This window comes from Procambarus clarkii, chromosome 30 (assembly GCF_040958095.1).
Source record: "Procambarus clarkii isolate CNS0578487 chromosome 30, FALCON_Pclarkii_2.0, whole genome shotgun sequence".
Lineage (NCBI taxonomy): Eukaryota > Metazoa > Arthropoda > Malacostraca > Decapoda > Cambaridae > Procambarus > Procambarus clarkii.
Window position 1 is genome coordinate 36,151,093 of NC_091179.1, and position 17,492 is coordinate 36,168,584.

General features: G+C 40.7%; 2 protein-coding genes across 4 annotated transcripts in view; both read left to right on the forward strand.

Moving 5' to 3' along the window:
- LOC123747659 (BTB/POZ domain-containing protein 2-like) overlaps positions 1-17,492 on the forward strand; it is a 209,098-nt gene that overhangs the window by 96,891 nt on the left and 94,715 nt on the right. The gene's annotated exons all lie outside the window — the stretch shown is intronic.
- Positions 1-17,492, forward strand: part of LOC123747660 (bestrophin-2) — a 63,383-nt gene that overhangs the window by 41,452 nt on the left and 4,439 nt on the right. For all 3 annotated transcript variants that reach the window (XM_069334090.1, XM_069334091.1, XM_069334089.1), the window contains 3 exons: positions 3,270-3,441; positions 4,369-4,498; positions 12,291-12,526. In XM_069334090.1, coding sequence (XP_069190191.1) covers positions 3,270-3,441; positions 4,369-4,498; positions 12,291-12,526 — 538 coding nt within the window. The remainder of the gene's footprint in view (positions 1-3,269; positions 3,442-4,368; positions 4,499-12,290; positions 12,527-17,492) is intronic.

Sequence of the window (17,492 nt, forward strand, 5' to 3'; positions counted from 1 at the left end):
TGTTTGCGCTAGGAATTATCATCCCCAAAAAAGAACTGGGAAACAAAGGGCTGGCGTACCGAAAGGGAAACTATGAGGAGATGAGTAAGTTCCAATGGAATATACATTGGGACACAGAACTCGGAACCAAGTCCGTACAAGACATGATGGACTATGTCACCCAAAAATGTCAGGAGGCTGTAAGCAGGTTTGTCCCAGCCCGACAGGAAAAAACAAAGAAACAAAGGAAGAATCCGTGGTTTAATAGGGAATGTATGAGAGCAAAGGAGCTGAACAAAAGGGCATGGAGGAACTTCCGTAATAACAGAACACCAGAAAGTAGAGAGAGATATCGGAGAACCAGGAACGAGTATGTTAGTGTGAGAAGAGCAGCTGAGAAAAGGTATGAAAATGATATAGCTAATAAAGCCAAGACCAAACCAAAGCTACTACACAGTCACATCAGGAGGAAGACAACAGTGAAGGAACAGGTGATGAAACTTAGGGTGGGCGAGGACAGGTACACAGAGAATGACAAAGAGGTGTGTGAAGAACTCAACAAAAGGTTCCAGGAGGTCTTTACAATAGAACAGGGAGAAGTCACGGCGCTAGGAGAGGGGGCAGCAAAACAGGTGACCTTGGAACGGTTGGAAATAACAAGAGATTAGGTCAAGAAGGACCTATTGGAGCTGGATGTGAGAAAAGCTGTTGAGCCGGACGGAATCTCACCATGGGTATTGAAAGAGTGTGCACGAGCACTTTGCTTGCCACTCTCCATTGTGTATAGTAGGTCACTGGAAACGGGAGACCTACCAGAAATATGGAAGACTGCTAATGTAGTAACAATATACAAAAAGGGAGACAGACAAGAGGCACTGAACTACAGGCCAGTGTCCTTAACTTGTATACCATGCAAGGTGATGAAGAAGATTGTGAGAAAAAACCTAGTAACACATCTGGAGAGAAGAGACTTCGTGACAACCCATCAACATGGGTTCAGGGAGGGTAAATCTTGCCTTACAGGCTTGATAGAATTCTACGATCAGGTGACAAAGATTAAGCAAGAAAGAGAAGGATGGGCGAACTGCATTTTTTTGGACTGTCGGAAAGTCTTTGACACAGTACCTCATAAAAGGTTGATGCATAAGCTGGAGAAACAGGCAGGAGTAACTGGTAGGGCGCTCCAGTGAATAAGGGAGTACCTAAGCAATAGGAAGCAGAGAGTTACAGTGAGGGGTGAGACCTCAGAATGGCGTGAAGTCACCAGTGGAGTCCCACAGGGCTTTGTGCTTGGACTTATCCTGTTTCTGATATACGTAAATGATCTCCCAGAGGGTATAGACTCATTCCTCTCAATGTTTGCTGACGACGCCAAAATTATGAGAAGGATTAAGACAAAGGAGGACAGCTTGAGGCTTCAAGAAGACCTGGACAAGCTGCAGGAATGGTCGAACAAATGGCTGTTAGAGTTTAACCCAAGTATATGTAATGTAATGAAGATAGGGGTAGGAAGCAGGAGACCAGATACAAGGTATCATTTGGGAGATGAAATACTTCAAGAGTCAGAGAGAGAGAAAGACCTGGGGGTTGATATCACGCCAGACCTGTCCCCTGAAGCTCATATCAAGAGGATAACATCAGCAGCATATGCCAGGTTGGCTAACATAATAACGGCCTTTAGAAACTTGTGTAAAGAATCTTTCAGAACATTATATATCACATATGTCAGACCAATCCTGGAGTACGCGGCTCCAGCATGGAGTCCATATCTAGTCAAGCATAAGACTAAACTGGAAAAGGTTCAAAGGTTTGCCACCAGACTAGTACCCGAGCTGAGAGGTATGAGCTACGAGGAGAGACTACGGGAATTAAACCTCACTTCGTTGGAAGACAAGAGTTAGGGGGGACATGATCACCACATTCAAGATTCTCAAGGGAATCGACAGGGTTGATAAAGACAGGCTATTTAACATAAGGGGAACACTCACTAGGGGACACAGGTGGAAACTGAGTGCCCAAATGAGCCACAGAGATATTAGAAAGAACTTTTTTAGTGTCAGAGTGGTTGACAAATGGAATGCATTAGGAAGTAATGTGGTGGAGGCTGACTCCATAACAGTTTCAAGTGTAGATATGATAGAGCCCAATAGGCTCAGGAACCTGTACACCTGGTGATTGACGGTTGAGAGGCGGGACCAAAGAGCCAGAGCTCAACCCCCGCAAGCACAACTAGGTGAGTACACACACAGAAAGAGAGAGAGAGAGAGAGTAAATATTTTTACTATAGGTTTATTCCACACCCCAGAGCTTCTTACAACTTTCCATGTATTTACGCTCCCGCAAATGATTATCCTTGCAGAGTTTATCCACATCATCTCTCAAATCACGATACAACTTCACCAACTCTTGTGTTACACTCATCTCTATCGCTAAATACCGGCGTACTTGATAAAGTACAGACAAAGTTTCAGGGAGCCAATTAGCAGTAAACAGCACGTTATCCATTGAAAATAAATTCACATAAGTGACAAAATCACAGCCGGAACCCTCTACATGTTCATGAGAGATAAATTTTCTTGTACTTGTTAGGCCCGATTAGATTATGCAGCTTTGTTTTGGATACCGCATTACAGAAGGGAAGAGGAGGGAAGGGAAGGCCATTACGACTATATAGCCCTTGGAAGGAGTAGGATAAGGATATAGGATGGGAAGGGGTAATTAATAGTGGCCAACCACATGGACGGTCGAGGATTAAAGGCCGACCTGCATGATATATTCTGTATTATAGAATGGACATATATTCTATAAAGCGTATAGAGAGTAATAAAGCAAATAAGGGGATTTAAGAACGCCCTATATGAAGAGATACTAAAGAAGCTCAATTTTCTTTCACTGGAAAGGCAAAAAAAGAAGAGTGGTGACTATTGATATATACAATTGAAATAGAGTATGTAAGGATAAATATCAGTGTGGTATAAATACATCGACAGTTAACACGAAACAATTTGTATGTATTGCAAAAACTTTGAGTCTAAATAGAGGCTAAATAAATCGCTCAATTTATAGGATCGGTAGATTGGTTCAAGCATGGATTACGAACAAAATACACGTAATTGTGGTTGACTGCACTGCCAGTTACATATAAACTGTCTAGCATGGGTCAATAATCCTTTTCTATTTGCCAAGTTCATATGCTCATAATTCTTACGTAAAATAAAATATATGCACTAGCTGTGAAAATATTGTTTTCGTCGCTTTTACCGCATCTCTTATGTCAATGCTCCTTACAGAATATTTGAGAAACTTGTGATATACTGCTCCAGCTTCCGCAACCTAATCCCTGTGTCCTTCGTGCTGGGTTTCTTCGTGACAATGGTGGTGAATCGATGGTGGAGTGTATACAAGACTATTCCCTTTCCTGATAACACTGCCATTCTCGCCGCTACCCACATCCCTGGCCAGGTAAACTCCCAGAGCCTCCCTGGCCCGATATATATATATATAATCTTCAATGATGCTAGTGAATTAAATGTTGATGCAATATTGTAGATTGTGGGGGACGTGTTACTGAATATGACTAGAAGTGTTAGGATTCATTCCAAATTCATTGTCCTAGCTCTGTTGATCATATTAAAAAACAACAACATACTTACACACTGGAGAGGGGACCTTTCCATGAGGTAATATTCTTTTAAGAACAGGTGGCATGACACTAGAATAAAATAAAGATGCGTATTGCAACAGCCCGTATTGCACGGGCTCAAAACTGACATCCAGTACATTAATTAAACATTTAATCAGTCATGGGAGTTTTCGAACAATAAACGGATAATAACACTTCTGAAAATATCTGTCAAACCCTCTATTGTTGATACAATTTATGTTTGATGAACTCTCCAACTTAATAAAACATTTATATTCACCTCATTGTCCCCATTCAACTCGTTTTGCAATTCTTTATTATAAAAAAAATAATTCAGAAATCGTAAAATAAACTAAAAATTTACAAAATGTTTAATAAGCTTATTTATTTATTTAGATTTATTAATAAAAGTTTCAAATGCTTGATGTCAAAAAGTAACAAAAACTATATATGGCACTAATAATAATAAGTTTTATTGAGTGATATTTACTCCTCCAGCCTACAGACGATGAGTCACAATAACGTGGCTGAAAATATGATGACCAAACCACACATCAGAAGACAGAGAGAGACGACAACGTTTCGGTCCGTCCTGGACCATTATCAAGTCGTATGCACACAGAACTTGACAATGGTCCAGAACGGACCGAAACGTCGTCGTTTTCCATCTTCTGGTGAGTGGTATGGGTCATCCTCCAGCCGCGTCGACTGTAATAGGTGATAATAACATTGACTATATTACCCAGAGTGCAGAAGCGAGTGAGGCGAGGCGCACCATACTCCGCTACGTCAACCTCACCATCGCCCTCACCTTCACCATGATCTCCCCCGTGGTCAAGGCCAAGTTCCCGGTCCTTCAACGCTTTGTTAGGGAAGGTACGTGGCCCTATCAGAGACACCCCTGGTCAGTCCACCTCGTCCTCTCGAACTCTTACAACGGATATAAAAGAATATATTAAAATTGCCCCTAACATAACCGCTGGATCGGCGAAATACAAAACGTGGTTGCTTGTGAGCCGCTGTGATCTATAGTATATATTTTGTCCGTTGGGGGATTCTGACATCAAAAAATGCGATGAATGGCTCGAGAGAATAGGTTGGGCAATAACTACTGTTAGTTCCAACTATCAGTTTAATGACTGTTTTGTTTAATATGTGGTGTCCATGTAGCTGATGTGGTGTCCATGCAGCAGGCGTGGTGTCCCTGCAGCAGGTGTGGTGTCCATGCAGCAGGTGTGGTGTCCACGCAGCAGGTGTGGAGCCAACTGGAAATATCTACACCTCTCTATTGGTTCCATACTATTCTCCTATTACTTTTCTTACTATACTGGTGCTTGGAACGAGAGTCCCGAACACCGGAATACTCAGGACCAGAGCACCGGTGTTTACTATTCACTCGCGTGCGTAATAGTAATGACCGGAGAACTTTGCTTGGTTATACTCGGTGTTCTGCCGGCAAGTTGTGTTGAGCTTCACCCGTTGTGGTTGTGTGAGAAGATTGTTCACAGATGAAGATGCTATTCCATCTCGTCATTGCAACAGGATCGCCACGCTGCTTCTTAAACCTCGAGATAGGTCAGATTTCTTTAGGTTTTCCTCGTATACAATTTGACTGATGACCCCATCCTTTCATGGCCTACAAGCTCGTTGGGAAATGAAATAAAGCCAAAGGTGCCGCCTAATGCCTTCATGTTGCGTGCTGTATGCCAACAATGATCTGCCAAGTCGCAGTCTCCTAGTCAGCTCCTGCTGACTAATACACGACTTTTCTGAGAGCTTCTTACAGTGTATGCTGTAGGTGACTAGGTTCACTCTGCCGAGTGACACAGTAGTGTGAATTGTACTCTAAATCTTGAATACAGGTCGTCGTACATTCATCTTCGACCTTCGACAACCTGCCAGCTTCCTGTCCGCGTCGAGGCCATTAGTGTTAGTGGCCCTCAGGCATTTTCAGGTAAATCTGCAAGTAATCATCTTTAAGACAACAGGGTGGTGAGCGTGAGCTTAGTACGGCACTTGGATCACAAAGGAGATCTTCCCACACCAATTACGTAAAAGACTTTAGCGTAAGGTCATGAAGCGCTTCACTTGTTGGTTGACTTTTCCGTGTGTAACCAATCATATTTAAGCTTGACGAACATATGTCACGTGACGTGATGGTGAAAGTGACGTCAGAGTCCTGTTGAATGCGACATTTTTTCATCATAAAAATTTGCATTTTAATTTATCGAAAATAATTGCAACCAATTTATATCGATATTCTGTCATATTCTAGATCAAATATAATGTTCCCTATCAGTTTCATAGGGAGAAAATGTTTCGTAAATGACGTTCAGAAGTAACGACTTATTGTAATGCTGTTTAAATGATGAAGTTAATTATTTTTAACAGAAGATTACCACTACAAGAACCAGTATCCTAGCTGAACACCCCCCCCCCTTAAACACCAGCTCTGTTTAAAAACTTAGCTAGAGAAAGGTATATACAAACACATAAGTGTGTGATTATCAGTTGTTCTATCAATCCCGTAAATGTTCTTAACTCATTTCGATGACCCAGTGTTCACTTTGTGTTAAGTACAAAACTGTCTGATTTCACATATCGATGACAAAAATATTAACTAAAAAGTAATTAACATTTGGAGTTTTGGGGAAATATTACTTGCTTGCATTATGACATACTTCGTTTATGTAGATTTATTTTTGTATTATTAGCAATTATAGTAAAAACCCACACTTATGTATTTGTGAAATTTATGTTAGGAACTAGCAGTACCCGGCCACGCGTTGCTGTGGCTCAGCAACGCGTGTTTGTTGTTGAGCCACAGCAACCTTTTCTGTCCCCCAGTCCTCCCCTCCATACCCCCCTAACCCGTCTCCTCGGCCTCCCAACCATTTCCCCACTCCACCATCCCCTCGTCCTCCCCACTATTTCCCACTCCACCATCCCTTCTTCCCTCCTACCATACCCCCACTCTCCTGTCCCTTTTTCCTCCCCACCATTCTCCATTCCCCCATTCCCTTGTCCCCACCATCCCAAACTCCCCGGTCCCCTCTTCCTTCCCCACCATTACCCCTTCCCCTGTCCCCTCGTCCTCCCCACCATCTCTCACTTCCGTCCCCTCGTCATCCCCACCATTCCCTAATCCCTCGTCCAATGCCTTCCCAAATGCTGGGAAGGATTGATGTTCCCATCAGAAAATTGGGAACAACAAGTGATCTGATGTTCCCATCACTGAAATATAAGAAAAATGGTTAAAAATGAAATGAAAATATGAAAAAAATAAAAGAATAAACTATACTCACGGAATGAATGGTATGGTAACCAACACAGTTCAATTCCAACACAATATCACACAAAATAATTCAATAAAGCAGAAAATAAATCAAAATCTATGTAAATTCAATATATCAATGCAATCGGAAACATTGAAATGGAATTGTAACATATTTTGTATATTGTGTGTTGTTCTTACGTGCAACAGATGGCACTGTTTTTTTTTTAAATGCATGTTTTTATCGGTCACAGTTGTGGCATCTAAACAGTACATATATAAAAACACACACGTATTCGAATGGAACGTTGTGTCAAAATTTCAAAGCAATTGGTGAAGAACTTTCGGAGATTACAGCATGTGTGGCTCCTACGTCTTACAAATGTCGCTGTTTTTCCAAAAAAGAATGTCTTTTTCCTGTCACAGGTGAGGCATTTATATAGTAGGTATATAAAAAAACTCGCTTATTCGAATGCAACGTTGTGTCAAAATTTCGAAGCAATCGGTAAAGAGGTTTCGAATATTTTCCTCACATGAAAAACAGCTTTATTATAAAGAAAGCGTGTTTTTCTCGTCGCATCTATATAGTATGTATATAAAAACGCGCTCGGATGCGAAGGGAACTTTGTGAGAAAATTTCACGGCAATCGGTGATGCACTTTCGGAGATTAGCGATTTTGAAAAAAACGAATATTTCCATTTTTATTTATATAGATGTGCTGGCTGGATAACAATGCCTAGAGCTAAGATTTAGAATCGGTATGAATAATGACATCTTGGAAATTAGTCTCAATTGTATATTTTATTGCCTCCTTCAAGGCATATAATTCTGTTTGTAATGTTGAGAACCCACTATTCATGCTCCAGTAAGCTTCATGGTTGGTAGTGTAAACTGCTACCCCAGCAGAACCTCTTTCTTGATCAACTAATTCGTCTGTGAAGATGTGAGTGGTTGTCGGTCTTGAGATGGTTTCCATGTGTTGCTCTATGACTGCTTTGAGCCTCTGCGAGTTATAGACTAACTTTTAAACTGGTAATCCTTCAATGAATATCTCTAGACGCTATTCTTCCCATGGAAGAGGGTGCCGAAAGTGTTGATATGGTCTATCTTCTCCTCTATTTTTAATTGTACATTTCAAGTCCACTTTCTTTAGAATCTTGACAAGATTATCCGTCCATGAACTTGTTGTTTATTGAAGGTTTCTGTGAAACGATCTGTGTATGCTATCTTTGACTGACAGTCTGGCGGTGGTTCCGACAAATTTTGCTATTATGGTGGCTATTCTTTGTTTGATTCTCTTTTCTAAAGTTGGTAAGTTGGTTTCCATTCTTAGATTCTCTCGACGCGTCCAAATAGGTGCTCCCAGCATTGTTCTAAGTGCATCATTTTGAGACACTTCCAGTTTCTCCCATTGGTTATCACTGAGGAATGTAAGAGCAGGAGCAGCGTAGTCAATGAGTGACCTAAGTGCTTGAACGTAGTACATTTTGAGGTACTGGAAGAGTTGCACCATCTCTAAGACTTGTCAGGGAGCGCAAAACTGAGCTTCTGGTTTTACAACGTTGCCGAAGATATTCAATTTCTTGAGTGAATTTCAACTGGCTGTCTATTATGACTCCAAGGTATTGAATATAGGTAACCCACTCAATTTCGTGTCCTTGTATTGTGAGTCTAATGTCTTGAGTTCTCATTTTAGCGGCCATTGCTTTGGTTTTATTGCTGTTTATTTTATTGCTGAACTGCTATGCATTCAGCTTCCCTGTAGATGATGTCTAGGCATTTTTGTGCATGGTTCATGGCGCCTTTGCCATTAATGATGATCTCAAAGTCGTCTGCATAGTTAAGCAGTTTGGCTTTTGGTAATTTGAGCTTCATGAATTGTTCCATGAGACAGTTAAAGAGGAAGGGGGCTTCGTATTCCTCCCTGCGGAGTCCCATTTTCCAGCCTCTTTGAGGAGGATTTTTTTTTCCTTGGAATTTGACTTTAGTTTCTCAGTTAAGCAGGCTTCCTTTGGCAAAAGCAAGAGCGTGTCCTTTGATTTCCTTTTCCACTAGGCAGCACAGTGTAGCTGGAGCGTTTGGTAGGTCGAAGGCTTTTTTTAGGTCTAGAAAAATAAGGATTCTTGGTTTGTCGTTGATTTGATTCAGGAGTGAGGTAAGGCATTCCGTGGTTCCAACACCTTTTCTCTAAGCAAACATATTTTGATGCAGTGAATTGGCTTTCCAGTCAATTCGATTAAGAGCCATTCTTTCCGCAGTCAGACAGCTTGATAATGAAATGGGTCTAGGATTTCCTGGGTCTTTTGGTTTGGAATGTGAAATATAATTTCACTAATCCAAGAGAGTGGTCGAGTTCTTGTCACCCATACTCTGTTGATGAGATACAAGAAGGCTTCGTCACCCTTTTCTCCAAGCTTGGCCAGCATGTTGTAAGTGATTTTGTTATCACCTGGAGCTGTGGTTTTTGCAGCTCATCTGAGTTTTTTTCAGATTCAAAGGTTGGTCTAGTTCATCAGGTACGGTTAAAGCATCGTCTAATTTTTCCATCTTGCTGCTTGAAGTCTTTTTTGGTGAGTCAGAGTTGCTTGAGGAAGTTGAGTTGAACAAGCTCTTGAAGCAAAGAGATTTGCTAATCATACTGCTTCTTGAACTGGATGAACATGATGGGGGTGGAGCAGAAGGCGATTTTCCTTTGGCCCTGTTGATCTGTCTCCAGATGTCGCCCAAGGATGTATGCTGATATAACCTGGCACCACTCGAGCCATTTTTCTTGTATGATTTTTGCTGTTTCTTCATACACATGACCTCGGAAAGCTCTAAGAAGTCCTAGATTAGCTTCAGTTCTATCACTTCTGAAATTCCTTCTCGCATAATTTAGTCTGTTATGTAGTTCTTTGATCCCATCACAGTAATACCAATGGTCTTTATGTTGTTGGGTAATTGTTTTCCTCTTAGGGATGGCGTGATTTGCTGTTCTATGTATTGAATTTACTAAATCTTTTTTCATTTCTTCGGTGTTGTCAGGAGGAGTGTAGTTTTGGCACCATGTTTCGAGAGATTCCTGAAACTTCGGTCAATCTTTTTTAATATAATTCCATCCGGGCTCGGGAGCTGGAGGTCTGGGAGGTATTGCTATATTAATAACTGTTTTTGTAGCAAAGTGGTCACTAGTCAGTACATGGTCAACTGACCAATGACACAACTCATAAATAATGGTGGAGACGAATGTGATATCCAGCTTCCCCCACCAATGTGGGTTGGTTCTGTTAATTTCAAAGATTACATAGAGATCCATATCGTGTTCTCTATGGCTCCTGTATACATTGAAGATGGACAGCATTAAACTCCTCATAGTGAGATTAACTCACATAATTTCGACGTTTTCACCAGTCAGGCAGGTCTGTGATTGCCGTGGCATTGATTTGATTTTTTACTAGTACTGGAGTGCCTCTAGTGCCACCTTGAGCAATTGGGCAGCGGAAACCTTGATATTTTGGGATGTTGATACTTCTTTCAGTCCTGGTAAGTGTTTCTTGAAGTAAAACAATATCAGTGTTGTCCTTGAGAAGCATTGCTCTGAGTGTTTATGCCTTGTTTTTTAATCCTTGGATATTCCATTGTATAATCTTCAGATTGCTCATAATTCTGTTAGAGTTGAATCCATTGAGTCTATGGTGGTTTCTAATATGCTGATTTCCCCGACGGCTTGCGTTTTTTTGGTTGGAGTGGAGACTGCCATTGGGTGCTGCAACAATTCAGTTTCGTCGCCTTCTTCAACTTCTACTTCGAGAACCTTTTCAGGTAGAGCTTGTAGAGGTGTGGAAAAAATAAGTTCAGTAGATTGTTTTATGTTTATTACCATTTCCTTCCTAGACCGAGGATTGGTCTTCAACATCTTGCTGAAGGTATCTGTCAGGGTGGCAATAACCATTGGAACAGTAGTCACTTGATATGCATTTGGCTGTCTTTCTTTTTTCTTGGTAGGTGAGGAGGCTCTGGGTTGGGTCGTGGTGCCTTTGTTACATCCAGCTACTGGGGCATTTGATGATGTAGGGATCATCATTCGTGCTTTTGATGTTTTGGCAGGTAGCAGGTACGAATAGCAGGTGTATTCATTTTGTTGCCCTGATCTGTTCGGTTGTTGTTGCCTTGTGGGAGTATTACCTTCTATTCTCCAGTTATTCGAGATCGTGTTCTAGTTGAGACTGGAATGTATTAGTTCTTTAATTTGTTGCTGATTTATATCTTCATTTATTCGGACTTGCCGAGGAGTGTTCCACTGGCTTTTAACTGAGGGTCTGGTAGATTGTGGTCTAGGAGTTGTGGCTTTGGATTGCTGGGTAGATTCGTAGGCTTGTATTCTTTTTATCCTTTCTGGACATCGTTGTTCCAGGCGTGATGTGAAGCCCCGCAGTTTGGACATTTTGGTTTGTTGGTTTGCCTTCTTTATGCAGATTTTTGCATATGTCAGAATTGTGAAGCTGCTGCATGCTCCACATCATTCCGGGCCTCTACAGCCGTCTTTATGACGGCCGAAGCGCTGACATCTGTATCAGCGCATGGAGCCCATGGATATATGGGCATGAGCCCATATATCCAAGGCTCTGGATATAGCCTTAGCCTGAATTGCCTATTGATCTCTACATTCAGTGTGTTGATGCGAGGTCCTTTTTGTTGATACTAACACCTGTCTTGTTTCTACATTGTCGTGCTTACACCTTTCCGCTGTTGTAACATTTGAGTATTCTAAGAGCCTATTTGCATCGACTTCAACCGGGAAATGTTGTACTATCATCTTGGTGACTTTTTCCTCTGGTTTTAGTTTAACTGGGTCTTCCGTTTTCCTGCCTCTAATGTCAGGTTTGGCTTTAATATCTGATCCCAGGTGATCGTTTTCCAGTGCCGCAATGCAGGCGTAAGTTGAACCATCTACTGACTTTTTGGTTTTGAAGATGATTCTTGGCATTGGTTTGGGGGCTGCTCTTGGGGTCTGGCTGGCTTCTAAATTGATTTCTTAGGGCGTTTCATCGGTTCTTTTTTGTTTATTTGTCTCTCAGTTTCCTACAATTTGCCGAGGTGGATCATTGTGAGTGGGAGTGATCCTCTGGTTCATTGTTCCTATCATCTTCAGCCATTTTCCTTGCTCTTGTCACGAGATTACTGTGTCCAGAGCTCAATAATTTCAGAAGGATGGTCAATAGAGTAATTTCATTTGTATTGTATTGTATATATGTCATTTGTAAATTCCTTACATAAATTTCACAAATAGAGAAGTGTATGTTTTTATGCCTGTGAAAAGATATTACCATTACGACTTAGCAGTTATGATAATATTATTACTATATTGTTATTACTTTGTTTAATATTCTCAATGAAATTGTTAATATCACCAGGTTACTTGACGGATAGTGAGCAGGAGATCCTGGAGGCTGCAGAGAGCATGACGAGCGTGCACAAGGCTTGGGCGCCGGTAATGTGGGCGTGTAAGAGGGTGGACCTCGCCAGGAGAGAGGGGCGCCTCAGTGTCGCGGGTCAGAGGGCCATCACCAATGAAATCCTGGCTGTGAGGGGCAAGTGTGGGGGACTTTTAGGTTGGAACGAGTACAATGTTCCCCTCGTCTACACTCAGGTCAGCATAGAACAATTGTGTTCTGATAGGTTGGAAGGGGCTACATATATTATCATTGTCAGAGATACTTCAACAATAGTTACAAGCTGGAGAATTGTTCAATCAAAAAAGGATATGGGGAAGCACTGATTTACTAACACGGTGGTTGGAGGGGGGGGGAGGTACTATACCTGGCGGTGATTCCAGAAGTCAAGGTCCCCGCGGCCCGGTCTCTGACCAGGCCTCCAGGGATTGACTAGTTGAATACGATGGCTGCCAACTTAGAGACAAATGGTAAAGCTTTCTATCAAAACTGGCTTAATAAATACATGGGGAAAAAAGATGATGGATTTACATGGGAACACAAACGCTCACTGCAGTAACTCCTCCTTATTCAACCCGTTCTCGCAAATTTAATAAGTCAATATTGACTTATTAAATATGTGCATAGGTGACATACTTAACTCAATAGATACCCTTAAAAAGATTCATAGAAAACACCGACCTTACCTAACCTTGTTAGTATCTTAAGATAAGCATCTTATTGCTTCGTAATTACAATTATTACCTAACCTATAATAGGTATAGGTTAAGTAATAATTGTAATTACGAAGCAATAAGATGCTTATCTTAAGATACTAACAAGGTTAGGTAAGGTCGGTGTTTTCTATGAATCTTTTTAGGGGTATCTATTATGTTTAGTATATCACCTATGCACGTAGTTAATAAGTCAATATTGACTTTACGAATTTGCGAGAACGGGTTGCCTTATTATGCTCCTATGCTCGGGTATAAAACTGGTTGTTGTTAATCTACCATACACAAATATTATACCTTTCCTCACAAAAATATTATACCTTATAATTATAGTTGTAATGACTTGGTACTTTCCCCTGATAGTTACCTTCCATTCCATATAATTATTAAATAATATCTTTATATTTTAAAGCTCACTCACATTAAAGACTCAAAAATAAACTTGAGAAGAAAGTTGGTGATAACGTAGATAATAATGAAGCTGTCCGGGTAGACACCAGGGGTGACACGCCAGGCAGAAGTCAAAGTAGACATTATATTCGTAATATGTCAAGATCCAGACAATAATGATCAGTCATAATATCCTTGTTGCAGTAGATGACACATTTATGGGAAGAATTCGAACGCAAGTTGAATCGTAGATTAACGGGAGACTGTGCAATAACAATGGGAGACCTGGATGATCAGTCATAATATCCTTGTTGCAGTAGATGACACATTTATGGGAAGAATTCGAACGCAAGTTGAATCGTAGATTAACGGGAGACTGTGCAATAACAATGGGAGACCTGGATGACTGTGGGAGTTTATTGGGTGACCTGGATGACTGTGGGAGTTTATTGGGAGACCTGTATGACTGTGGGAGTTTATTGGGTGACCTGGATGACTGTGGGAGTTTATTGGGAGACCTGGATGACTGTCGGAGTTTATTGGGGGACCTGGATGACTGTGGGAGTTTATTGGGAGACCTGGATGACAGTGGGAGTTTATTGGGAGACCTGGAGCCAGATTCACGTAAGCAGTTACGCCAACACTTACGAACCTGTCCATCTTTTCTCAATCTTTGGCGGCTTTGTTTACAATTATTAAACAGTTAATGAGCCCCGAAGCACCAGGAGGCTGTTTATAACAATAACAACAGTTGATTGGCAAGTTTTCATGCTTGTAAACTGTTTAATAAATGTAACCAAAGCCGTCAAAAATTGAGGAAAGATGTACTCGTTCGTAAGTGCTTGCATAAGTGCTTTCGTGAATCTGCGCCCTGGATGACTGTGGGAGTTTATTGGGAGACCTGGATGACTGTGGGAGTTTATTGGGTGACCTGGATGACAGAGTTTATTGGGTGACCTGGATGGCTGTGAGAGTTTATTGGGTGACCTGGATGATTGTGGGAGTTTATTGGGTGACCTGGATGACTGTGGGAGTTTATTGGCTGACCTGAATGATTGTGGGAGTTTATTGGGTGACCTGGATGATTGTGGGAGTTTATTGGGTGACCTGGATGATTGTGCGTGTTTACTGGGTGACCTGGATGATTGTGGGAGTTTATTGGGTAACCTGGATGATTGTGGGAGTTTATTGGGTGACGTGGAGGACTGTGAGAGTTTATTGGGAGACTTGGATGACTGTGGGAGATTTTTGTGTGACCTGGATGACTGTGAGAGTTTACTGGGTGACCTGGATGACTGTGAGAGTTTATTGGGTGACCTGGATGACTGTGGGAGATTATTAGGAGACCTCGATGACTGTGGGAGTTTATCCAAAATATACACTTCCAACATATACAATTATCATGAAATCACGATCATATTTCATTTTTTCCTAGCCTCTACGTATAGATTTATATTACTGAATACATTAAACACAGAAATCACAATTGCGTGATGCAACAAATGAACAAATCCACAAGGGCCGTGAAGAGGATTCGAACCTGCGACCGAGAGCATCCCAGACGCAATTGTGATATATCTGCGTAATGAAATAAGGGCGAACAGGGAGAATGGCCTATTGATATAGCTTGAGTGCATGGGGGGAGTTGTGTAAAACCCTGGTTTGTGCCTTTGAGAGGCTGCAGGGTCCAGTAAGTTAAAGTAGAACTTCGGTTTCAACTCGTTTTACCATGTCGTAGCTCAGTCGATTAAGGCAGCGTCTGGGATGCTCTCGAACGCAGGTTTGAATCCTCGTCACGGCCCTTGTGGATTTGTTCATTTACTGAATACATATTTACATTTATGTAAATTTACTTTTATATAAATATATATACAAAACATAATCATAATAAAAAAAAGTTCGAAAATATTTCTCTACTTTCTTTAAAATTACTCTTTCAAATTCTTTTAATATGTATAATTTTGTCTTGAAATCATACTCTCTTCCAATCACTATATTACATATCTACTCCAATATCATCCAAAAATTACACGCCAGACATATTAATGGATCATGCAATCACAACTGTATCCCTCTATTATTATGTTTTATAAATGAATATATTAAAAATTATACTATTTCATAATTCCTTCTCAGTTTTACCTGAGGGATTTTATGCCACATAGGACAAGTCTAATGCGTTTAATTATCACACAACTCTATGAAGCAACGATTCCACCCTAGTGCTGCTGTGCTAATCAAAGTTCTGGGAGGTAATTGTTCATATTTTAATGCTTGTGCGCCACTTGTAACATATTACCTTATCATCTTAATATTTCTGGGATTGCAGGTGATTGTATAACAAATGTCACAACAGCTGCAGTGGAGTTTGCAGTGTTTCAGACCTAGTGCTCGGGTATATCCAAGGAGAGAGCAGGTAGGGACTCTTAGTGAACGGTTGTAGATTGTTAGTGATCGACAGTAGATTCTTAGTGAATGGCTGTAGACTCTTAGTAAGTGGTTGTATACTTTTTGTGAACGGTTGTAGATTGATATTGAACGGCTGTAGATTGTTAGTAAACGGCTATAGACTCTTAGTGAATTGTTGTAGATTGATAGTGAACGGTTGTAGACTCGTAGTGGTAGTTGTAACAACCAGATAAAAACACTGCAACTCAATCTGTGTATGTGTAATCTCCTTGATATCACTGAGATTAGTTGTGACGCAAGATAAAATCTCCAACGTAAGTTTAAAAACGGTATAATTGCACAAATAAGAAATTGGTGATTGTAACATATTTCGGAAGCTTACCTGACACTTCCTACTATTATTAGGATTAAATAAATAATATATAACCACCTCGACCATTGCACTAAATTGAGTCTATTTCTGTGAGATAGATACCATGTGCTGATGAAGAGTCACAATAACGTGGCTGAAGACATGATGACCAAACCAAACATCAGAAGATGGAAAAACGACGATGTTTCGGTCCATCCTGAACCCTTATCTCTCGCAGACAACTTGATAATGGCCCAAGACGGACCAAAACGTCGTTGTTTCTCCATCTTCTGATATGTGCTTTGGTCTTCATAGATACCATGTGTTCCGTAATCATACCGGACTGAATTATACCAAAGGCCAATGATAAATTTGTAACAGAGATTTGTTATATAATAATATTTATTTAATGTAGACACATTAACGTGATGTATGAATGATAAAATCAGTCAAAGGCGGGGCTTGGGAGTATCAAGTGTACAGGTTCGAGTCCTGGTGACTCCTACTGGTTTTCTCAATATTTATTTATTCCTATTGGGTGTCTGAGCTTGATAAGTACAGTTGGACTGGGTAGACCTATTACCAGGGACATTGGAATGACTAGGGAACAATTATATGCGTCTATATCCCATTTTTCGGAAGACTTGGCTACATAATAACTTTAGATAACAATTCTACCAAAGTTTCTACAATTCTTCTCGTTGGTTGGGTTACCGTAAGTAATACAATTATATAGTGAAGTATGCTTATTTTAAACACAAAATAAATACAAAGTTATGCTCACTTTACTAGCCCAAGTTTTCGTCCAGTGGGCACAATATCTAAGACTGGCGTTGAATCGACGTTGAATTCAACTTCAAATTAACATTGATGGTGTTGACTTGGCGTTGCTTTTGGATATTGTGCCCACTGGGTAGGGACTTTAAAAAGATATCATCACGCATGAAAGAGTCTGCGGAGATGTTACTGAGCTGAGCTGAGAAATGACGTGAATGAGGCGGATCCGCCGATCAGACTTGCTATTCGCGACTAAATAGAAGTTACTAAGTTTTTCCTCATTCATGTTCCGAATGTTATGGGCAAACTAGCTTGCTGTGAGAGCACTTCCGAGAGTTCTACAAGGACCTAATCCACATCTCACCTCGTCGGGGACAGCAAATTTTTTAATATGTTGCTTGTAAATAATGTTTTTGTTCTCATATCTGCTTTATTGCATCAAATTATCATATGATTTTCTGGAGCCCTAAAAGGCAATGTGATACATAGCAATCTTTGTTAAGCCCAGATAACAAAGATAAG